This window comes from Watersipora subatra, chromosome 8 (assembly GCF_963576615.1).
Source record: "Watersipora subatra chromosome 8, tzWatSuba1.1, whole genome shotgun sequence".
Classification (NCBI taxonomy): domain Eukaryota; kingdom Metazoa; phylum Bryozoa; class Gymnolaemata; order Cheilostomatida; family Watersiporidae; genus Watersipora; species Watersipora subatra.
This window is the reverse complement of record NC_088715.1, coordinates 6,872,662-6,897,786: the sequence shown is the minus strand read 5'-3', so window position 1 is coordinate 6,897,786 and position 25,125 is coordinate 6,872,662. Positions and strand designations below refer to the sequence as shown.

The 25,125-nt window shown below is 36.4% G+C and overlaps 1 protein-coding gene across 1 annotated transcript; it reads left to right on the top strand.

Annotated features, from left to right (window-relative positions):
- Positions 1–6,937: 6,937 nt before the first annotated feature.
- On the top strand, positions 6,938–15,334 carry LOC137401610 (poly(U)-specific endoribonuclease-B-like). Its single transcript, XM_068088045.1, has 8 exons — positions 6,938–7,077; positions 7,540–7,646; positions 8,095–8,196; positions 9,218–9,302; positions 10,046–10,195; positions 11,233–11,377; positions 13,134–13,238; positions 14,549–15,334. The coding sequence occupies exons 1-8, from the start codon at positions 7,064–7,066 to the stop codon at positions 14,684–14,686; spliced, it is 846 nt and encodes a 281-aa protein (XP_067944146.1). The 5' UTR covers positions 6,938–7,063; the 3' UTR covers positions 14,687–15,334.
- Positions 15,335–25,125: the final 9,791 nt, after the last annotated feature.

Below are 25,125 nucleotides of genomic sequence, written 5' to 3'. Positions count from 1 at the left end.
GTCGTGGATTTGAGATGAGATTCATAAAAATAATCATGACTGAAAACATAATACATGAGTTGGACTAAATACTTTTTATTTATGGGCTATCTACATCTATTATATCAAACAACCCTGCCCAGTTCTGATCAGATAATTCAACAAATAGCATGAACACATTGGTATCACACATTACAAGATTATAACTAAAAGGTTACAGAAAAATGTAAAAGTTGAAAGACAAAAGCATAATTTGCTGAAGCAAATTCATATAGCTTATGGAGAATGTTGTAATAACAAATCTGAAATCTACAAATACATAAAGTTAAATGTAGTGTACACTCAGCCATTCTGGAGATAAATCCAGTCTAAAAGTTCCGTGTTGTCGAAAGGATTTTGAAGATGTAACTGTTCATGACAGAGATGTAGAGTCAGTCAAAGTCCTACACAGATGCTGGTCAGGACGTTGAATATATTCTAATGTTGGGAATGAGGATAGTTTAGAGATGGGTGGAAAAGGAAAGGCTAAATTTGATTTCAGCTTGTGGCTGTTGTTGATAGACAGTACCCAGCACAACTATCAAGACAGTTACTGGTAATCAGCATGAAAGAAAAAGGTGTCCACTAGAAAGATACTGTACTTTCTTATCAGTTGTAGATGAAGCAAAGACAGCTGAGGCTCGAGTTCATCATAGCAATATCTCCAAAAATTCCAATGAACACAAAGGCAACGAGGATTCCACCTAACCGAAACTTCATAGGCATCACAGACAACTGATGGTAATTGTATATACGTCAATGGCTAATGACAGGCCCATATTCCCTGGGGCGGCTGGCCAGCTGAGCCGTCCCAACTTTTTAGGAATTTTTGGCGGCTAAGTACAGTCAAACTAGGATAACTCACCCTCGGATAAAATGTAAAATTTTATCATGAACACTTGGTTAACTCAAACAGATTTGTTTGGTCCGTTCCCACTCAATGATAAATTGCTTTAGATAACTCGACCTCAACACCATTAACTCGAACAGTTATTTGCCCAATGGCTACGGGAACGGTTTTTATCGCTGTAGAGTGTAGACTGTAGAGTATCACTTTATTCCAAGCCATATACAGTCATACTTCGACTTGCGAGCTTAAAGCGTTCCGAAACTGAGCTCGTATGTCAATTTACTCGCATGTTGGTGCAATTTATTTATATATAGAACAATTAAATATATGATTAATTTCTATACTTTAAAAAATGCAAATAAAACACTCAAAACAAGATATTGTAACAGAAAGAACATGCTGGTTATTGTCCTAATTTACCACATGCTTTCAAAAAGCAACAAATAAAAAAGAATGCAAAGAAATGTGATTAATTAAAATGTAAAATTAAATAGGCCTACGTACCTACAATAGCAGCTAACGCTAGCATTTGCCAAAGAGGGAGATATAAGTTATCCTTCATTACAACATTTGACTTTGATAAATTTAGGTTTTATCAAAGTCTTAAAAGACAAACTTAGAAGCAAACCTAAAAGCAAACTTTTGTTTTTAACTTAATTAACGTAATTGAAATTTCTTCGGAGTTCATAGTTTAAAGTTTCTCGCTGGTTAGCTAATTTTTCCTTTGTTTCGCTCTCACGACTAGCCGGCCGTTTTAAGATAAACCTATCTAAGGACGTTTGCCTTTGTCGCCCTTTCAACATGCTGCGATTAGGACGAACTCAGGTGTCGTCACAAAGGGTTAATGCACGACTACTAGCCAACTTGTCCGAATTTCTATTCAACAGTTTGGATAGATAGCGCCGGCCTTTTCACATAGCATCGTTTCAGTTACGCTGTCACCGGCTAATTGTTTATCTTTTATCCCATGCCTGAGCAGTCTCTCCATATGCGGTCATGATGATCGCTGCACCGTTTAGAAACTATGGTTAGTCGTTTTGCGAACTAAATGCCCTGAATATAATCCTTCTGTTTGATAATTGTGGATGTATTTCTGTCATATTGTTGAGCTAGCTCAATCACGCATACACATTTCGCATATTTTTCAATAATTTTCCAGTTAATATCAGATGTTATCATTTGCTTTTTCTTTGCATTATCTTTCATTTTACTGGCAAACTTTCGGTCTACGCACAGTACTTTTAATTCACATAATTCTGCACTGAAAATCGCGCACAAAAACACGGTACAAAAGTATAACCTGAGCAGTTGAAAAATACAGAGTGATGCTGTTCTCATAAAACACCTCTGGCATACTTGGCAACTGACTCACGTGCTCGTATCTTAAACATGGCTCGTATGTTAGTGCTAAAACTTACTTAAAAGCTGGCTCGTATCTCAAGTTTCTCATACGTTGGAGCACTCGTAGGTTGAAGTATTACTGTAGATAAACGTCAACTTTTAATAGTTCTTGGGCGTCAATATCATTATCATGATCGGCAAAATATTCTTGTTAACGACTTTTATAAAGGTTTGCAAAAGGTCAAGTTTTAACAAACATCCGCTTGGCAATGGCCCCACGAAAGCGTAGAAACCTTCGGATGAACTTAAAATAAAATTGACAAAATTGATCTTTGTTGAAACGCGCAAAAGAAAAAGATGTCTTTTTTCTGAGCGTTTCAACTGCGGTCAATTTTAGCCCATTTTAATCTGAAAACGTCCTGGCAGTCACATCACCTAAAAAAACAAATCTCAAAAATAGATAAAATTTTTATACTTTCTAATAAAAATTTTTAAAACTTTACACGAGATGCCCGGTTGAGGCCCTACATAAAAAAAACTGTTGGGGGAGGCTGACACCGTCCATCCAAACCCCAGATGCTCATAACTAGTCGCCTAACATTAGCCGCCCCAACTAGCAACCAGGGAATACAGGCCTGGCTAATGAGAGAAGTATACTTGAAGTGATGCGCAGCCAGCTTTTATCCATTACTAATAATTTAGTTCAGGTCACATTAGATATTGAACTTACCTACAATCCTATCGGATACATGACTGTAAAAGGCTGTCAGCAAAAAAAGGTAGTGGGCAGGGATATGCTATCCACACTTGCTAAAAGTTTTGCTTTGATGCTTGGCATAGAAAACACACCCATTTTATACCAGAATAGTTTTTGGTCTAAATCCACAATCTTGATATACTTATAAAGTAAAAGTGAACATCAATAAACTAACCAAAGTTTTGTAAGTAGGCCCATTTGTCAATTATTCAAGTCATCCTACATGTATAACAAACAAGGATTAAGAGAATATGCATTAAAAGATTAATTTTCCTTTTGTTTACATGTCCTTGTCAGGTACGAGAAACAGCAGTATTTATTGTCAGATAAACCTACTCCATCTAGTGTAAGTCTACTTTTATTGTTTTACTCACTTGTAACATCATCATTCACTTCACTTACTAACCTGCCTGCAATATACCATTTCTTTATACGTTGCATTTCTTCATTTGCAAACTGTTTTGTTTTATTCAACTTACACTCAATGCGTTCTACTTTTTTTAGATTTGGGGGATGAGTTGTCAGTTAGATAAGCTTCTTTGTTCTGAGCTTAAAACAAGCGATCTCACTGACGAACGCCAGCTGTTGATGTACAACTAGCCACACATAGTAATTGCACAATCCTGCTGCTTGCGTTGTATGGAGGGATAAGCACAACCAACTACCAAAAAAGAGGAGAACCTGAATCACAAGACATGTACCCAATACGTGCAATCAGCAAAGTACCTGGCACATTGAAGGATTCTCACAAAAGCTAATTGGAAAGGGAGTACAGTAGAAGCTACTACAATTTAAATAATACGCTTCAGGAATGTTTACGTTATAGTGATTTTACATTATACAAACAGTAAAATAAATGTAAATTGCCTTATCCATTGCAAGATCTTTCCAAACAAAAAAAACTTTGGCCATACAAAAAAAACTAGAGTTGACGTTTTAATTTTTTTTTATCGTAACTGTAATATTATTAGTTTGAATCGACAACTTGTTCTTTTTTTGATCAATTGCACTAGTTTTATAGACTATGATTGAGGTAACTTCACAATAAATCGATGGAGAACACACATATTTGACGCCCATTTACCACAATTTGTTTATTTTTTCTAGATAGCAGTCTATTCTGCAAAGTAAAACTAATGACAAATATTTAATGTCTACAATAAAGCAAAACAAAAACACATTTTAGTATAAAAAGAGTGATGTCTACCTGTTCATCAGCTGTATCTAGGGATGAAGGTTAGGATAAAAGATAATTTTCGGCGATACTCCCATCTCATGACATTCAGATTAGTTGACCGAAACTGTAGCACTTCCACCAATCTATCGCCTTTAAGTATTTACTAACAATTACGCAGCTACCTATTCTTTGTTTTGTCGACACATCTGACGATCTATCACGACGAACTAAAACGCCATAGAAGTTGTATATATGATAGATATAACACTACTGCGTACGTCGTTTTTTTCTTTCAAGTGCAGCGAGATATGTTACTATTCAAATCGAATTTGAGAAGTTGCCCCTACTTGACATTTACATTATATGGATTTTTTCACGTAAAGTATATGTTATAGGAGGGTTTACTGTACCAACAAGCAGATCATAAAACCAGCAAAGCTAATTAGAGGCAATGACACGTACACGGCTTTGCCAAGCTCTACCAGGCATAACCAAAACACCAGGAGTTAGTCATCATTTCAACCAGCTTATTTCCATAACGTACTCGAGAGAAGTTAACTCAAATACCAACCATCTACAACATAAAGAACAGAACCTGAACACCTAAACGTTTTCTCCCGTGCTAACGGAGACATCTACAAAATAAAACAGCTCCGATGACTCAACCTCTTTCTTTCTCATTTGCTGAATCTCTTTCTCATTTAATTGTTGAGACTCTGTCTCTGTGGAGTGTCACAGCTCTCTTTTGACTATCGACTAGTGGACCACATAGAGACTAATAGACATATAGATTGAGCGAAAGACGGTAGAAAACGGTACACTTAAGGGTGTAACTTTCATTGGCTAAGTATAACCTTTTACTGTTATTATTGTTTTAGAATTTTATTAGTTGTGTATTTAAAGTTTTGGATTCCTGCAATTAAAAAGTACCCATTGTTAGTAAATATTTGTATAGCTTGTGGCCTAGCACCTTCGCTAGTGTCTACACTTGTAGTAATTAAAATAGTTCTTCTACTTCATTTATACTCTAGACCCTGTTTGATGAAGAGGATCGCCTTCATGGTCTTCAATTTCCTTTGTTTGTTAATAAAATGTCTTACAATGACTCATAGAACAACATTAGTTCAGCCTAATATAAACATGAAAGGCAAGAAAACGCTGTTTGCAGAATCTCAAAAAGTGGTGTTAATTTGGACTAAATTCTCAAGTTGTGCGTAGTGACAAACTGAACAGGTAATGATCAGCGTTACATGTAAAGGCTTTTGTACCAGATCTTGTTTGTATATTAGTAACAGTTTCAATAACTTAGACATATGAATCATTTAGATTTGAAAACTTATAATTCCCAAGTAGGTGAGTTTATCGAAAATCTTTATGAATTTCGAAGAAACATGTTTCTACGGGCGCTAGTTCTCCTGTCCTTTAGCACATCTAAACTTTGCCCTTAACTTGCTCCCATTACTGAGAAATCTCTCCCTTTGCGTGTTCAATAGATCTGTTAGCCTGTGACTGAATTCTTTCCAGCATAACTATGTGATTCAGTCTGCATGAATCCCAAGCTTATATTACATATTCCAGTAACGGTCTACATAAGGAGACGTATAAGGGTATGCTACATACTTCACTATGCTACACACTTAGTTCACGCAACCTACAATAAGCAAAAACACAAAAACTAAACACAGTCAACAATAAAATAAGATGACAAAGCAAAGTCAATACTATGGGATGTTTGTGTGGATGCTAAATAATTGTGTATAACATGATACTTAAAAACATAACAGCGGTACACCTGGAGAAACAGTCCCAACATCGACAAGTCCGAACATAGACAAGTCCCAATCTCGACAGAGGTTGGTCCGAATCTAGACAAAGGTTGGTCCGAACATCGACAAAGGCTGATGCAGTTTTACAATAATTTAATCTTCTACAAATAATACATGTTTTTTTGCTGTTCAATCCTCACTTCAAAAAATAGAAATCAAAGCTACTCACTGAAGTTTAGATTTCAAATAAAACATTTTGCTAGCATAACAGTCAACCATATTTATGATTGTTACTTGTTTTAGCATTCGTTCTATATTTAGGTTGGGCAAAATATTGTTAGGCCTACATAAGCTGGGAAGTGCTGCATCAAATGGATCACAAGATATTTTTGCGAAAATAAATATTTTACATATAAATCGCTCATTTACTATGAAAATAGTAGATGGTAAAATAGTAAAACTGCTGTCGAGATTGGGCCAACCGTTGTCGATATACAAACTCGTCGAGTTTCAAACCAGTCGAGGTTCGGACTATAAACCTTTTTTGCATACAGCAATACAACATGCACAATTCTCAGTTGCACTTTTCAGCAATTCATCTTGAGTTGTACATATTATATTAAGAGATCGCAAGCTTGCAATCTATTAAACTAACTACACTTTGATAACCACACAGTTTAAAAACAACAAAGCGACAAACTAGCTCTGCCATATATCAAACCTTAAAATTTTTAAAATTAGTAGAACGATGTTACGCAGTTGCATAGGACATATGATACGCAGTTGCGTGATATTATCGGCTCGCTATAGCCGATAATATCTGGCCTGGCCAGAAGCGGAAAAAATGCGAGACTGTGAGGGGAGTACGCAGCAATGTCGTATAGGCACTATACGACACTGCGTTGGATTAGCTTGCGAGGAAGTAACTCGGCTAAATAAAACACGCCCTTATCAGCGTTGACGGCATTATAAGCGCCTATTGTTCTCACTCCTACGACTCATCGCGGGAAAATGTAAATGACCTCACCGCCTACGCGTGTAATGTTTATATCTAGGTCATACCTTCTGCAGGAAACGCGGTGTGGCACATTAGTCTTCTGTACCGGCGTAAAGTTTTAGTTCGCTATTTCAGTTCTAGTACAAATCTTAGAAGCATGGCTCATTATAAGTGGGTACAGATTTTAGTTTTGTTTATTGTACATAATTTTCATTTTATTGCCTGTTAAAAGCAAGTATTTTTGTTATAATATTCATTAATAAATTATCGATGTAACTAATGCGCATGGTGGGTTCGGTGTAGGTAAATAAGCAGATGTCTGATTATTCCTCGTCGAGTTTTTTAAACTGTACATGCACCATAGTGCAGTAGGGCTGAAGAGTCACGGAATTTCCTCATAGCAGTTCTAGAATTCTCTTTGTGGAAAGGTTTAGAAAGGTTTTTAAAACACATATTTTCATAGGTTTTTATAACCAAAAATCTACAACCAGAAGTTTTTTTAATCATGTACTTGTATCTGCTGGATTTTGTTGTGGACACAACTGCAAATGTCTAGCTTGCAAATGTGGCTCTGAATGTATTCAACTTGCGTTCTACGGAAACTGCAGTGTCGAACCTAAATTTGTTTAATAGGAAGAAGTTTGAACCAAACCAGGAGTTGTCTGACTTGTTTAACAAACTGTGGGACCTAGACGATAATCGATGTGAACCTGGAGAGCACTACACATTAGATAAAGGAGGTTAGTATATTGATGGTTTATCATGACAATTGTTTTTGATAAACAATTCATATATGTACACGCGTTGATCGAAGCAATGTCAATACTAAATAAGAAGCTTGATTTGTTGTTGTGGCATTGATTCCATTGTAACTATTATTTCTGAAGGTTTTGCCTAACTGACATAGCACCCATAAAACTCCAGTAATTAAGAGTATTTAAGGTTATGCACCTGTTGTTAGCTCAAAATTGAATTTTTGCTGTCATCATTTTAGCCCGATTTAATCTATTTTTTACTCCTGCAGTTTCTGACAAATTTTTATGGCACGCGTATACATGTAGAACGAAAACTTAAATTGCAGGGTTGCTTTTTCAGTATAGTAGAAGTCTGACAACTTTCACTTATGTATTTACTCTACTAAATAAATTTAGCAGTACATTGCTGATCGTCTGTCTTGTTATCTTTTAGGATATCTGAAAAGTTCTCGAGATATGACCAAAGACTTTGCACCAGATCCTCTTTTTTCTTGGGTCGATGAGGACAAAGTCTTCTCCAAACCGACTTACAAGCGTGAGTTTTTATCGATTACTAAAGAAAAGAAAGTTTTCTCATATCTTAGCAAAATCATTCAGCGTATTTGATGTTACTTTGTTGGCAGTCACGGTCCTCAATATGAGATGTACAGCTTAGATACATAAGAAGTTGTTTCCTCCTTATTGCTATTATGCCAAGAAGAGAAAATCATTTTTTGTAAAGGAAACATACTTGAAGATTTATCTGCGAAAGTGGTTATCCTGTAAAGCATTGAGTTTTGTGGATGATTTTACTCAACCAATGATTCCTATCTTTTCAGTTTTCAGCCTTGGATAAAAGTTGGTGTAGGTGTATATTGATTGGCTCTGTTGAGTTTGGAAATGGTTAGGCCAACAATTTAAGATCTTATTCTCATGTCAAAACTTTTGTTTATCTGCTGACACGGTTCATCATCAATTAACCATTAAACTCTTCCATATAGGCTCACTATACACGTCACAGATAAAGCATCCGCTTGAACCTGAGCATTTTAAAAAATGATCTCACTCAAACGCTTATATCTTTGGACAGGGCTTATATCTTTTTGGTTTTGTCTACAAAGACAAAAATGACATCAAGTTGTAGCTGATGTTTTAGCCTTATATTGATCTAAATTTCATTTGTATCACGCGAATGGTGCAATCACATCTTTAAATGGCCAGTGATAGATACATAGCATATACTCTTAAATGTTGGATACTCAAGTGTTACTTTAAGTTCGGGTTTTGTTTTTTTTTTCTTGCTCCTTCATTTACTCACACCAATTTTTTGTTACAGATTAGGTCTCTGGTTAGCGTGGCTATTGAGTCTGTGACTGATAGAGTACCAACTAACTCTGTTTCGCAGCTGTTTCCTTTGGGAGTTGTTTTACCAATATGCTGTATTATTACCACTTGCTCTGTGGATTGTTTTTGGGCATTAGCTATATTTATTATCGAAGAGCCAATAAATTGAAGTTTTTATCAAATGCTGGTTCATTGTCGAGAGCTGTTGAGTATTACTGAGTCTATTGTTGCAGACTTCATCGCTCTGTTTGACAACTACACTGCCGAAACAGGGGAGCAGGAAGTTGTGACGAAAGAGGAGTTCAACGAGAATGTTAAGTAGGTCATATAAAGTAGGTCATAGAAACTAGGTCGGATGAAGTTAGTCGTAAAAGTCAAATAAAGTAGGTCACATAAAATAGGTTACATGAAGTATGTCACATAAAGTAGGTCACATAAAGTAGATCACATAAAATAGGTCACTCAAAGTAGGTCACATAAAGTAGGTTATATAAAGTGGATCTTAACGAGCTAATGTATGATTAACTAAAAAGTAGTGCGAGCAACCAAAATTATTTTACTACTTGCCTGTAATGGTAAGTTTTGGACATGGTTTTGCACGTACAGTAAACAAAGGAAATATTGGCTTTTTCTTGTCAATTATTTACTGACAATTAGTTTTCTGCATACTAGTGAATGATCACTCAAAACTGTTGAGGAAATGGCTGACATTTTCAGTCAACATGACATGTATGCTGTTAATCAAATAAATTATAAACAATAAATAATAAACACCAATTCTCATGAAGCTCACTGACTATAATTGGCCAACAAAAGAAGCAATGTTTTTCTATCTAATCTCACTAGAATAAGTGTTTGAACTGATGCAGAATGTCGTAACATTAGGTTAATCAAGAGTATTTGTTTATCCATTTCTTGATGCATTAACTTGGTGTTGTTCGTGTCAACAAACTAAATGTTCGTGCCATATCTAATTGAAGGCATAGTGAGTGTTTCATTTTATTGTCCATTTCTGCCATTGGATGGTACACTTCAACTGTAATTTCTTGTTACACATGCAGGTTCATTGATGCCATCTGTGAGACGGAACTAATGAAAGAGGCCCACAGTTTCCTTAGAGACAAGGGAAAGGCTCCTGGTCCTGTTGGGGAGTTCAAGAAATTGCTTTATAAGCTCTGGTTTAAGCTTTACAGACGCACGAAAGGTGACAGGTATGTGGCATGGATCGCAGGTATATGGCATCTGTTAAAAATAGGTGACCTGCGTCACAGGTATATGGTATTTATCAATGGTATGTTACATGTGTCACAGGTATATGAGACACGTCACATACCATTTGTTGATGGCATGTCATGTGTATCGCAAGTATACGGAAGTTTTTGAAGGTATGTGACATGTGTCACAAGTATACGGCATTTGTCGAAGGCATATGGCATGTGTTCCAGGTTTTTGGCATTTGTCAAAGGTATGTGACATGTGTTGCAGGTATATGGCATTTGAAGGTTTTTGACATGTGTAAAAAGTGAGTGATGTCACAGGTGCAAGGCATGTAGGTAAACTAAATAGCCCGATAGCAACATAAAATAGTAAATTGCTTATCGTTATTTATTGAAAAGACAAGAATGACCTTCGAGCTCTGGTAAACATTGATTATAACTGCTCTTTGACACACACTAGCAAGAAGGAAAATTTGGCTCGTAAATGATGAATTGTGGCAAGCAGACTGGTCGTTCCTCATTCACCATATCCAGCCGAGAAAACTAAACGCAGAGCGTAATCATTAGCTGGCTATCTCAGTCACTTGGTATTAAAGACAGAAACCAAGAGGACCAAAAGTAGTATACTTTTAAGCCCATATTTTTATTTAAAAATGTATTGATTATTGGTTTATTCGAGAAATAATAGTTCTAGACCAGTTATAAATAAACAGTTCATGTATGCATTACCGAAGAGTCATGTGACTGCTGCGGCTGTGGTTAAATTTTTTTATTAAGCCAATCACTTTTGTTATAAAGTGATTGACTGACTGAGCTAAGCACTCACTGTCAATAAATAAATGATTTCTATTCGGATTGCTTCTCGCATATGCCATAGCATTTTTATCAACACCTTACATTCGGCACTGTTTCTATTATCATTTTTCATCCATTGTATTCTTCAAAAATTTACTGTATTTTCAAAGAGTTGCCGTTATTGAGCAAATCTAATTTTGATCACTTTAGTAGTGTTTTTGATCTTGGGTTTTCAGAGACTTTGACTCATCTGGCTTTGAACATGTTTTCGTGGGAGAAGTGAAAGGAGAAGATGTCATTGGGTTTCACAACTGGATATGTTTTTATCTTCAAGAGAAGGCAGGCAACATCGACTACCATGGATATTTCAGAAGAGGCACGGTATGTAATTTCCTCCTTCGTTTTGCTGCGTACTGATTGGTTGGGGCTGTAGACAGGTGCATTTGCTGCTAATGTCATGAGTATTTGAAGTACATTTAGTTTTGTCATGAAATGGCATTGTCCTCCTTGGAGCACAAGCTATCATTGATATATGTTTGACATACTAATTTTTTTCAAATTGTCTTTTGTGAATATTTTGAGCAAAATGTGTGTGACACTGGATATTACTGTAAGTGTTACTGCAAATGGCACTGCAAGTGACACCGCTAGTGACATCGCAAGTGACACCTCAAATGACACCGCTAGTGACACCGCAAGTGATACTATTAGTGATATTGCTAGTGACACCGCAAGTGACACCGCTAGTGACATCTCAAGTGACACCGCTAGTGACATCGCAAGTGACACTGTTAGTCACATCTCAAGTGACACTGTTAGTCACGTCTCAAGTGACACCGCGAGTGACATCTCAAGTGGCACCGCTAGTGACATTTCAAGTGATATTGCTAGTGACATCTCAAGTGACACTGGTAGTGACACCACGAGTGACATCTCAAGTGACACGCTAGTGGCATCTCAACTGACACCGCTAGTAACGTCTCAAGTGACACCGCTAGTGACATCTCAAGCGACACTGTTAGTGACACCGCTAGTGATATCTCAAATGACACTGCTAGCCATATCTCAAGTGACACTGCGAGTGACATCTCAAGTGACACCGCTAGTAACATCTCAAGTGACACTGTTAGTCACATCTCAAGTGACACTGTTAGTCACATCTCAAGTGACACTGCTAGTCACATCTCAAGTGACATTTGACTAATGAAATTTGTAAGCTCAACAAAGTTGCAGCGATTGAGGAATTGTGTCAATTACAGCCGTCCTAACATATCCATTTATATTTGAAGCTATCACTGTTCATGCAATTCTCAAAAATAATTTACAAATTCTAGTATACTAGAATAAATCTTTTGGAAGATGTTTTTTAAACACAAATCGTTGCAAAAGAATGACTTTATAAAACTCTGTCTTATGAATAACAGCACTGTCAGCAAACCAATCCAACCTTCATCTTTCTGTTGTCCTGGATAAACTCATTAGTTATAGTTGATCCTCGCTTGGAGTACCAAAGTTATAGCTGCAGTACTAAATAAGCCAGTATTTGCTAGAATAGTTTCCGAAGTATCAGAATTACACCAACTTTCATGATACCGGCACAAAAGTCAAATTCCTAAATCGATTGGGGGTCGGTGAGATTTACAACTCTCAAATAAGTATGGCAACATCGCTGTTCTCTTATTGGTTAGTCATCAGGAAGTTGAGTGAATTATAATGATGTACAGTCATTTGTTTGACAAGTCTTTGCTCTGCGAGTAATAAGCTTGTCGCACAATATATAATATTTTATATTTTAGACAGTAAAAGTACCAGTATTTTCAATTAATGAGATTATTCTTTATTATATATATATGTAAAGGATATATATTCTGACTTTCTTTGTGACAATACACCAAATTGTGTTGAAAAGTAACAAATACATTGTACTTTTCTAAACAGTTATGCACTAGTTTTAGAATATGAAGATAATTTCGTGCTTCCTTAAGCAGGCGTGGCTGATTCATGGAAGCTACTACGTGATGGAAACATCGACATTGCGTGATTACACGCATTCATTGTATATATTATATATTGTATGATTATACATATTCATTATATCTATCATATATGGTAGTTTTATATGTTGTCTGCCTTGTAGTCTTTGGAGAAAGAACCAAGGTTTATCACCCTTCAGTTTAGTTGCAAGAATAACAGAGGGAAACCTATAGGTGGATCTTTTATAGGTACTAGCCCTGAGTTTGAGGTGAGACATTGATATCATATACTTTTCAAACACTCATTTGTTTTATTCATATCAGTTGCCATGAATTGTCACTATATTCTCAGCACCAATAAGTGCTATATGTTTTAACGGGTCGTAATTATTCCCAGCTTACTGAAAATGGAGTTGTCTTCACTACATAGTGTTTTATCTGAAATACACGTGGTTATGACAACTCACTATTTAGTGATTTCTCGTTGTTCAACCAATTAATTTTGTTGTGGTTTGCTTGCTCACTGCAGTGCAATCAATATAGTTGAATTTATAAATAGAAAATTCAGGTTTGTTGAAATTTTCTGAAAATCAAACGAAGTTATCGATAATAATAAAACATTAATTGTTATGTTAAGAATTTAAATTAAATTATGCTCAGGGCAGTCAAGTCATGACATTTATGTAAAGGTTCTCTAGTGGCTTTAGGGCTGACAGAGCTGTAGGACTCGATAAACATACTAGGCTAGGAGTTAAGGTCGTAAAGTACAGAGTTTATTTCAATAGCTTTTCAGTAGATCTTGTTGCCAGAATTTATAGATTACAAACCATCATTCACTAGTGTTACATGCTACGAATCTTTGAGCTTCGAAGTTGTGGTTTTGATCGTAGGAATGAGGAGGATGTATTTACATGATATGCAGGAGTGGTCGCACAACTTCCAATTGTTCATAGCTGACGAGTTTACATGCGACAAAGAATTTGTCGCACATTTCCGCGTTTTTTGTCTTAGTCTGTTGCGCTTTTAGTTACAGCGAGGCGCAGATTTTATATCGCGGCTGGCACTATTAAAATGCGTCTAAGGTCACCATGTTAGAAAATAACTCCAAATTTGAAAGAATAATTTCCCACACGTTTTGACATTTTATAAAACGTTTTGAATATTTTTAAAACATGTGCATTGAAAACAGAGCTGCATAGGGATGCTGTAATGACGTCACCAATGAAGACGATGAAAATCCAACCTCCGATCGCAAAGATTTGTGCAATAATACAAATATTGATGTTTACATCATACACAGTACTTCGTTGTTGATACGATGTTTTCAAAAATGCCTCCTTGAATCAGAGGTTTGAATCGCTTCAAAGAATTAAATATGCGACGTTTGAAACGATTTACATGCTATGAAGATTAAAAATATGACAAAAATTCATAGCGTGTAACACTAGTGATTAGCATAATATACTTGGCAGAGGCTAGTTCTTATGTTTAGTAGAAACTCAGTCTAAGAAGAAGCTGGTGTACATCAGAACTGTGAGGAAAGAAGTTATTTTCAATGTGTCTCTGATATTCTTCCTAGGTGGCCCTCTATACGGTCTGTTTCCTTATGGACATTGGTTCGAAGGTGCATATACAGTTGGATGAGTACGACGTTGAGATTACCATATATGGGCATGCTGATGGCATCGGTACAGCCTACCCTACCTCTTTAGAGTAAACCGGCTTTTGTCTTACTCATTCTGTAATCTCATATCTTAGGAAATCACTCTAAGCAAGAACTTCTATGCCATGTACGAACAAATGTAACCTTTTATGTATGTTCCGGAATTTTCCGTATGTTTTATACTAGTCATAATCCAGTCACTAACTTGCTAATCCATGCAGAGTTAAACACATTCTTTGTAGCGCAACATTTTTCTACACCTTTAATTATAACAAGACATTTGGAGTTATCTGCTTGCTATGACATATATTTACATATCTTATTGCTCAAATGTTCCCTTTAGCTGCCACCCATCTTGCCTAAATCCATGGCGTTTTATATGTAAAACCCGGGTACTATGACTAGTGTTTTTTGTAATTGTCTTCACATTAATCTGAGGTGCTGGTCCGAAACTTTCTAAAATGTTATTTTACTATTTTATGGAATACTCATCAATTTACAGGAGACAAGATCTTTATGACACTGCTGGCTAGCAGAATACTTTTGATTCGGTGCAAGCAATATTCTACTCACAAATGCCTGATAGATAGATTTTGTTTAATATTTTATGAAAAAGTTTTATAACATTTTTGTGAAGTGTCTTTATGCAGATGTTATGTAGATGAATGTTTAGTGCAATAAAGCTTGTTGGCTCATATGCAGTTATCATTCTCTTTTTTGTAATGTAGGCTAGCTTTACTATGACAAGTGCCATGAGAGGACAACACCTCTTTTAGTAATTTGTAATGCTTTACTACTACAAGTACCATGAGAGGGCAACACCTCTTTTAGTAATTAATAATGCTTTACTACCATGAGAGAGCAACACCTCTTTTAGTAATTAGTAATGCTTTACTACCATAAGTACCATAAGAGGGCAACACCTCAAGTAATATGTAACGCTTCACTATCATAAGTACCATGAGAGGGCAACACTTCTTTTTGAAGGAGTTCAAAGCATGACAGTCTCCTTAAAGCACTCATGTCAGCGATTGTCTTCCTGTTCAGTCTCTGTAGCAAGCAATGACCATGGCTTTTGGTGTAAATAGGGAGGTCAATCTTTATTTCATAAAATTGGGGGATGCATGTAGTTCGAGTTGTATGCAGATGATGTTTACCTTTTGCAAAAATGTGTTAATAATGACATCTACTTGTAAAAAATGGTTGTAAATATAAATTGAAATGCAGTATAGCAAAATATCAAATCAGTAATAGTTATGAAATAGCAATTGCATGTCTTTTTTAAACACTAGAATATCAAGGTTGGAGGGTACCAGCTCATGGTTTTACAGCATCAAGTTAATGCTTGAAAACGTTTATAAGTTAGTTTTGCTTGATACGAAAAGTTGTGCTAAGATCTAGTCGCAACATGCAGCCATTGTTATAGACAAACCTTGCTATGTATTAGGAGTGCATGTATTTGGAGTGCATAGATGTGGCGCTAACGTGTTCAGTTCATATCTCAGACCTTATCAGCCTCTCAAAAAGATAAGTTAAGAGTTTGTGAGAATCGGTGCTAGAGAGATAAGCCTGCTGCGAACTAGTCACTGGTCATAGCCATACCGTACAGGAGTCATCTCAGTGACAACTGTAGCAGTTGGTACGGTACGATATACCTTAGGCTTCTTCTTAAGGCATTTGCATGCTAATGCAATAGCCACTGCTAGTATTATTAGCCAGGCTACTATCAGAACCACTGGAATGATAATCTCTAGAGCACCTTCACTGATCATCATGTTCGGTGTATAGTTGACAACCACAGACAGGTAGCCAGTTTACTGCCAAACAAGTCTTCATCAACACAACTTAGTTGAGGTTTATTAAGCCTACAGAGAAAGCATCTTTCTTATGTCATTCGAAGTCGAAAGTTAGAGTTACCTTTTCTCTGTCAAGCTCAGTGAAGACACCTGCAACAAGATGTCATCTGTCACATTTCTCTTACATACAAAAGACAAGCCACATTGACAATCTTCCGTGGCAATTTACAAATGTTCCTAGTAGACTTGCTAGTCATATTGCTTTAAATGTTGACTTGCAACAAAATTCACATTACAGTTATTTGGTATCAACAGACTCACCATGTCTTACTCTGTTGTGTTGTAAGTGCCAAATATGTGGAAATGTGATTACAAGCTCTTAAAAGCTCAAAAATGAACCGCTAATCGCAGCCATCACTAAAAGCGCTGTAGGTTGAAATCCTTCTCCACAATGGCTCAAATGGGATTCAAGTGATTTTTAAAAAACAATTCCGTCTACCAAAATTTGAGAATTATGAGCTCCCAAAATAAAATTACACAGCAGCACGACAAGTCATACGATCATCAAGTTAAAACCAACCTGTTAACTCTAAAAAACAGCTAATAAAACAAGGATGGTCAAATAGTAGTAGCAGTTGTCTAGAGTAGAATTATTTAGTAATTTGAAGATCACAGCGAGTCAACCTTCTAATTTTTTACTTTAATATTTTGCTACATTCTGTGTAATTTCATAATAAGGCATCAATTATTACTTAAGGCAGTCAACAGTTTTGAATAAAATATAATAAAACAAACAAGGATGCAAAATATTTTAGGAATGACTTGAGTTAGACTCAGACTGAAAGTTGGAAACAGAAAATACTGCTGACATCTTTCAAAAATACGTTCTAAAATGTAGACTTGAAAAACCAACAAAGATAAATTGACAAAAGGCCGAAAGTTGATCAATTGATCAAGTTGATCGGCCATTAATAATGGTTTCTAGTGGCCAACAATACAACTTATTGTTCACATTAGCTGCAGCCATTCTTAAAATCTACCTCCATTTTTGAACATTTTATCTATGCGCTATTGAGTACAAGTAAAACGATTTATTTTTCCTCAAAATTAAGGTTTTATTTTTAAATATTCTTCCTTGCGAGGATATTCAAATTTCAGCTGAGGAATTGTTTGCCCCTGTATAGAGAAGTTGTTTAACAAGCATTATAAAAGTAGCGAACAAAAGGTAAATTTTAATTTCTTTCCAAGTTTGAACTCATATTTGTAAAAAAGATGTTGTAACAAGAAGCCATTTAAACGTGAGTTCTCTTTAATCACATACATGGATTTTGTTTTTCCTACTATTCTACTGAAATTTTTTCAAGTTTTGTGAATTTTTGAATTTTTCTCAAGTTTATGCTGTTAAAAGCCTTTATAAAGATTGATAAAATTTAAAAAATAGTTCGCTGCTAAGTTTAGTGGTCTGTGAACAGTTAGTGCAGGTTCTACCTCTAGAAAGATTATTGACAACAACAGGAAGGAGTTCAATATTAATTTTCTCTCTGTCAAATTATCAAGAGACAAGTTTGCATTCCATGGAGAGTTATGTAGCTGGAAGCTGTTGAGAAGGTCAAACTTCTTACTGACTTACCAACCAATCATAATAAGTTATCAATATGTTGATAAGCTGCAAATATGGATAACTAGTTTGTTACAAACTAACAAACATAAACTAAATGAGCTCAGATCAGACAAAACTTTCTATCATTTATTTGTGGTTTACAGGGTGAAATTGTACCAATTTGTTCTTAAGGAAAATGCTCTATTAATTACATTATTAGCTGTAGATTTTTGACATGTTTTGCAGGTGGAGGTGGTGGTGCATTGAAAATTAGAGAACAATATTGATCACCTGACATAACGATCAGACCGAATTTTAAGAAGTTGTCTGCTCAATTTATTTGCTTTGACTAGCCTGCTATGTAATCTAATGTTTTAAAATAATTATGTTTTGTAATAACAATTGTTTTTAATTATTTTTAAAATTATAACTGTGTTCATAGCTGATAGATATTTTAAAGATCTTTGCTTAGCTATTAAAGCAGTCAAAAGTATGTTGAGTGAAGTCGGTTCCGTCAATAAAATGTCATTCTACGTTATAATGTTAACATAACTATCACTAGCAATGTGGGAGTCAACTGTATATACATGTTGCCTTGACAGGCTGTAATGGGTGCAGCATTTTCAATCGAATGTCCCCAGCAAAAAATGCTGGCTTGTTTATGACAAATAAAAGAAACTGCGTGAGCATCTTTCAAAAACTGTTTCTGAATTCATTTCATAGGATTTGCTGACTGCTGACCCTTCTGACCTCTCTCTTCCATCATCAAAACAAGCAGTCGGTTCAATTTTACCAAAACTTGCTAAATTTGGTTATATTACCATCCCGCTGAGAAAAGTCAGCGGTCTTCTAAGTGGATCTTAGTCTAGAGCTGCGCTCTCCCTCCCTTTACCTACCCTTAACATACTTTACTAAGGCTACTAAACTAAACTTTAAGGCCACTAAACTGCAGCCTTGACGTCTTAGTCTAGAGCACCTAACCTGCACCCGGGAGATTGGAGTTCAACTAACAGACAAGGCTACTGGTGGTGACAGAAATGACTTCCAATTTTAAATCTCTCTGCCACTGGGCTTATTAAGGCTCAGATGTGTACAGCCAAGATTACAGTGATATTGTTTGTACACCGATGTTCTTACAAACATACACAGCCTCTGCTTGCAGTCAACAAAACGGACACACACTTGATCTTTGAAGGATTGCCCACACACGCACACACACACACACACGCACGCACGCACGCACACGCACGCACGCACACACACACACACACAAACACAAACACACAAACATGTATTATGCTTCGCAATATTTTCTTAGCGAGTGAAATTGTCTATGATGGCAGGCTATTACTCCACCAAAATCTCTAACAATACATGCAGTTACTTAGCTTTAGAGAAATCATATTAAGGAGCATACACTATTACTTATGTAATTCATAGCAAGGCTATATGCAAGGAACTAATGCTATCAAAAACTCACTTGATCTTACACTGCTGCTGAAGTTGAAATGCTCTGCAAATGGGTTTGATATAAAGATGCTCTCACTAGTACAGACACACGCAAACAAGGTGTAGAACTTGTCCGTTTCATGCAACCTTTTTAGCGGGTAGCATGCTAAGGCATGAATGAAGCACATAAAATCCCTCTATTGTTTGATTTGTGCATGAAGAATAGGCATGTTGAATAGCACAAACAAGTGTTATTCAAAAAGCCAAGATACTAAAGGTAGAGATAATTTTAAACAATGAATCATGACTAATCAGCTATTAATAATGTGGGGTGTCACTTTGTGACACATCAGACTTGGTGCCCTAGTATGACATGTCACTTTGTGACACATCAGACTAAGTGCTCTAACATGATATGATGCATGAGCACAGATCTGTGTGTTATGCACTCAATCACCTGTAATAAATAGCTAGTACTGTACGTTGTTAGTAATTTTCACACTGGATTATGTACTCCCATTGTAAAACAAGGCTTCACCAGCTTAGGAACAAAGTTTAATATGTTTTGTACTCGGTAACCAGGTCCCTGCTGTATATTATTTCTGCTGCCATAAGCAGCTTGAGTCTCAGCAATTAGCACTTGCTTAGTTTTACTTCATCAGGATAAAAAATAGCACTAATATAAACTATATTTAGTTTTGAGAGGCCAAAACTAGTTCGGCTTTTCTTACCAGATGTAAACATACAGAAACATCTAACTGTTGCTTTACCACAACCATAGATATTTAAACCTATATAAACTCCAAAGACTCCATAAACTCCATAGATATATATATATAACCTATGGTTTATATATCTATGGCCACATCATACAGAGCTTATACAAACAGATCTTGAGTGCAACGGCTTTGTGTTTTCACAGTTAGACATCTACCTTCCTATAAAGTGGATTCATGCACATTATGAATAACCTACATGAAACAACTCAGCGTGAACTGCATATAAATACTCCCAAAAAGGTTAACAAATATGACTTTATTCAAGAATAATCTTTTGATGAAATAATTTTTAATTAGCCCTGGTGTAAATCAATCAAACTACAGAGCTATTGTTATTACCATGTACATCGATGACCAAAATTATGAAAAAACCTAGTAATTTTCAAGTTCTGAGTCTTTTAGGGCATAAACTTATTTTTTTTTATTATCTCAGGCTATACATCTATATACATCTCAGTGTTTGTCTTTTTGTTACACTCTGTGTCCAGTTATAGCAATTAGAGTCTAACAATGAAAAATCTGCACGGCGCTGGGTTTGATCTCAGAACCTCCAGATCACGAGGCAACAAACATTAAAATTGAGCTAAACAAAATATAGTGTATTCATTGGGCAAATAGTTATTATATTGGTTAAGATACTTACGCTTAAAGCGCTTACTTGGGGTTAATAACTAGCTATGTTGACCGTTACGCAAGGCAATTGTTAAGCTGGCCTAAAACATGGATATTGTTTTAGTAAAAATATTAGTAAAGATCTACCTTTCCAGGTAAGTTACACAAATGCATTAGGTAGTTATTCTATTACCCAGACAAAGCCGGGCATTCAGCTAGTATTATGCATATTTGACAAGCAAGTTTTGTTGACACTCTGTCTACCACTAAAAGTACTCTCAAAAACTATAGGTAACCGACTTATTGAGTACCCATTTTACCCCCTAACTGGCAGTGTAATCTCATTGCTGCCTCTTGGTATAAGAAATTTGCAGAAGCTCCCATCTTCATACACAAGTTGTCAGGTGTTCTTTATATGTTAAAATATTGATGCATGCATTATGTTGCGCGTTTCGCAGTGCATAAAGACTTGCCAAAGTGGTATAAAATGGCTGATGAAAATCTGATTGGTCATTTGTAATTTGAGTTAAATTTTTATATACCTGCAAATCTGTCTAAGAAGAAGCAAACTGTCTCATGGTCTAATTTGCTTTAAAAAGCATTGACCGATGATAATAAAATTCATATATATCTAACTAAAAACTATGAACTAAGCAGATATACATAGTTAAAGAAAATGACAAGAGAGCACAACTCTTACAATCTTGAAAGCAGTATTAATATTTAGGTATTGTTTTGATGAGGTGATGGACGGCACTTTAAAGATTACGTCATTATCATATGGAGTCAGTCTGTTAAATAACTTGGGTTGTCATTGAGAAACCCGGTGCTAAAAAGGAACTAGGTTTTTCATTTAGGAATCCGGTGCTCCAAATCGGTAGCTGTAAGTTTCAGCAAACCCTCAAAAACAGGAGAGTAAGAACGACATTGCACGGACAATATTAAAATGATTTACGCAGTTATTATCATTTTATGCCAAGTTTTTTATTCTCAAAATCATTTGTCATTCCTTTTTTCAGAATTCACTGCACTGGTCGATCCATCAGCTGTGCCCAGGTTTTTAAGAGCTATTACCCAGCAGCACTCGATACTTTGAAACTGATCAATGTATGTATAATGTTTTATTGGAATTCCTAATCACCAACAAAATGAGGTTTTTTCATTACATGCCAAAAAAGAAATGAACAGACTGAAATCAAGAAACATTAAATGAGTTGAACAAAAGTGTTTTGATCTAATAGTAGTGCGGAGGCATCCATCAAGCTGTAACAATAAATATGACACGTTATCAAAGGTATTTCCTGCCTGTTGTTCTCTTTACTGCCAGGGTGACAAGGCAGCAGCCACTACATTACCTTTTCCTTTAGATGTTTCACCCTTGATGATTGTCACCAGCTAAAGACTGTCACCTGCTAGGTCTTGTCACTTGTTGCGTACTGTTGGTTATGACTTATCGACAAGCTTATTTACTTCTTATCTATCTTTAAAGCATCAGATATAAGTTAGCCATAAACTTCAGAAGACACGCCTCCTCAAGTTTACTGGTTAGGAACAAGGGTTACAGAGTAGTCAGTCATGAAGCAATGCTTGCCTCTAGAGAACGCTATCATTACCTAGTCATGCCAAAACTAATTATTCAGCTCGCTTGTGTTCTCTTCAACATTTAGTTAATAATTGATGAACCGGGAGCAATCAAAATTAAAAGCAAAGCACTCATTCGTTACCCTTGTAAGCAATGTTTTTTTGTGAAATTATGGGAGAAGCCTCTGGAAAGATGCTGAACACAGTGCAAGTAATCTAAGATAGGTAGCATGTTGTGTTGGATGTTTACGGGTGACAAACGTGCCTAGAGGTTATATCTGATTAAAACTGTTTGTGTCATGAATAACTAGGCAGCCAACTTTTGGTTTAATTGTATTTTTTAGTCTTGTTTTCTATCTGCCCTTTAGCAGATATTTCAAAACAACTTAGGTAATTACGTTATTAAATGTGTGCTGGTGTGATCCTTTGCAACTAGCAGATAGTACTGTAGTGAAGTTTTGCACTTGCCTCTCGCTAATATAGCGACTTATGGCACTTGCAAGCACTACTATGTGGGATCTGTTACAAGTTGTCTGACCTTATCAAGTGCGATTAAATAAATACCGCTGTATTAGCGTACTATGTGCTTTAGTTAGTGACTGTGTGATACCTGTGATTAGTTGAGTGCCAAAGTAGACCAAGCGGTACACAAACAGAAGACAGTGTGCAGACAAATACAACAAAATATATTACCTAATCACTTTCCATCAATAAAAGATAAACTCACGTTGTCGACACACGTACTCAGAGAACTTTACGTATATTGGTAACCAAAAAGAATGAGCACATTAGCTGTTACAGTCTGCCGTGAAAGAAATCAACTCAATCACACGTCGATCCTCGTAAAAGCTTTCTCTCTCTTTTTTAATACCTCGGCTTTCCTAAAGAGAAGAAAATCTAGCAATCTTCTAGTTACCCTAACCTTAGCTCTTTTATGAGCCGGTATTCATAAAGAATAATGGTAACCTCATCGCTTACAGTTGTCAAACAAGTGCGGAACACAGGCTATCAATAATTTTGCAAGATTCCGTGAGAAGCTAACTCTCAGGAAGGGCAAAGACCTGCGCTTGACAAACAGCATTATATTAATGACTCGCTAATGCATAGCCTGACCACGTAATTTCACCACATTCTCCACCCCTAGATGTAGCTCAGAATAGAAAACATCAAAATGCTACATCGATAGAATAGATTTCATGATGAGATATAACATGGGCTGTGAGAACTTCTACTATTAACCCGGCGTAACCGTTATCGTTATGAGGGAGATTTAATAGGTCAAGTTTTCTCATTAACCTAGACTGCAGTCAAGTGCATCTTGAGCCATCAACAACTGCTTGTTGCTGTCCACAGCTTGATCTATATGCTGCTTGACCTTTTGTGGAGTTCGCTGGGTCTCCACATACTTAAGGTTCAGCAATTCATATTCTTCGTAATTTCATCTTTCTCTCTTGTAACCTGCTGAAGCTGCCTTCGAGGATCTGACACTACGAGTGGAGGGAACGATTTGGAAAGTGCTTTACTCTTGGAAGCTTTCTTTAGTGTCATCAGCAATATTGCTGCGTATCTCTTTGATTTGCCACTCTTGTCATCTTCTATGTACAAGAACTCAACTCCTTGGTTGTTGCTTCATGCATTTAATCTTCAGTTCCGTCTGTCTTTTGAATTGACAAGACAAATTTGTGTTCAGTGGTTGCAAGTTTGCTTTGGCATGTTTGCTCTTTAGTTCCTCTTTTCCCTTCCTATTCCATTGCAAACATATCAGTGGCATCTTGCCACTCACTTTCTTTTCTGAGCCTATCCAGCCTCATATCAGTGTCACTCAGCCTGAAATAGTACCGGTAGCTTTGCAACCTTCAACTTGGATTCTGCCGCCACGTCATGAAAAAGAGCAGACTGACGATCCAACTTCTTGTTGAAGAAGGGAGGATGTATACTTGTTATATACGTAATCTTCAAGCGTAGAGTTTGTAACGGCAGCACTTTCCTTTCAAGTTGTTCCCCCTCCATCCTCTGCATCACCAAAAACCTCCGTGGTCTCAAGTTGCACCCTTGAGGTAGCACTGGAAGCTGATGCCAACTCTGCAGTCGACAATGTCATCTCTTCACTGGTCAGCAGAGACTATTAACACCGAGTTGAGTAGCTCAGTTTTCAACATTTCTGTCTTCATCATAGTGTATCACGACAAGATAGAGAGAAAGAAACAGCTAAAAACAGCTGTGTGCCATACATAGTATTTGCGGAGTATGAGACCTGATAAGCAAAATAGTAAGAGCTCGGTACTAATTATTAGCACAAAGGTTACTTCAGCCAATCAAGAATATACAAGGACAAATACCCACATAGTGCTAATTCCTTTCATTGCTCAGAGCAATATTTAGGAAATTAGTACACCATGTAGTCTCTAGTCAGATACCTCGGCAGTTGCCTGATCCTTCCACTTTTCTGTGAAGGTTGACTCAACCTATGACTTTCAGAATAAGTAGAAGATCTTGATGGTGAACTCTCGACATCAAGTTGTACCGGTTGCTCTTCTGGATCAACTGGTGAAGTTGTTGCCTATTCATCAGGTTCATCTGGCAGTCGATGTTCGGCTCTAACCTCATCTTCTGTTTCTGACTAAAACGGCTGACCAGCTGCATCAGTACAGGAAGTGAACAGCTTCAGCCTACACT

What these genes read in the sequence shown, in the direction of transcription:
- LOC137401610 (XM_068088045.1), top strand. An exon ending in GAGTTCAACGAGAATGTTAA is followed by an intron (nt 9,303 to 10,045) that starts GTAGGTCATATA and finishes TTACACATGCAG; the next exon opens with GTTCATTGATGCCATCTGTG. An exon ending in AGACGCACGAAAGGTGACAG is followed by an intron (nt 10,196 to 11,232) that starts GTATGTGGCATG and finishes TTGGGTTTTCAG; the next exon opens with AGACTTTGACTCATCTGGCT.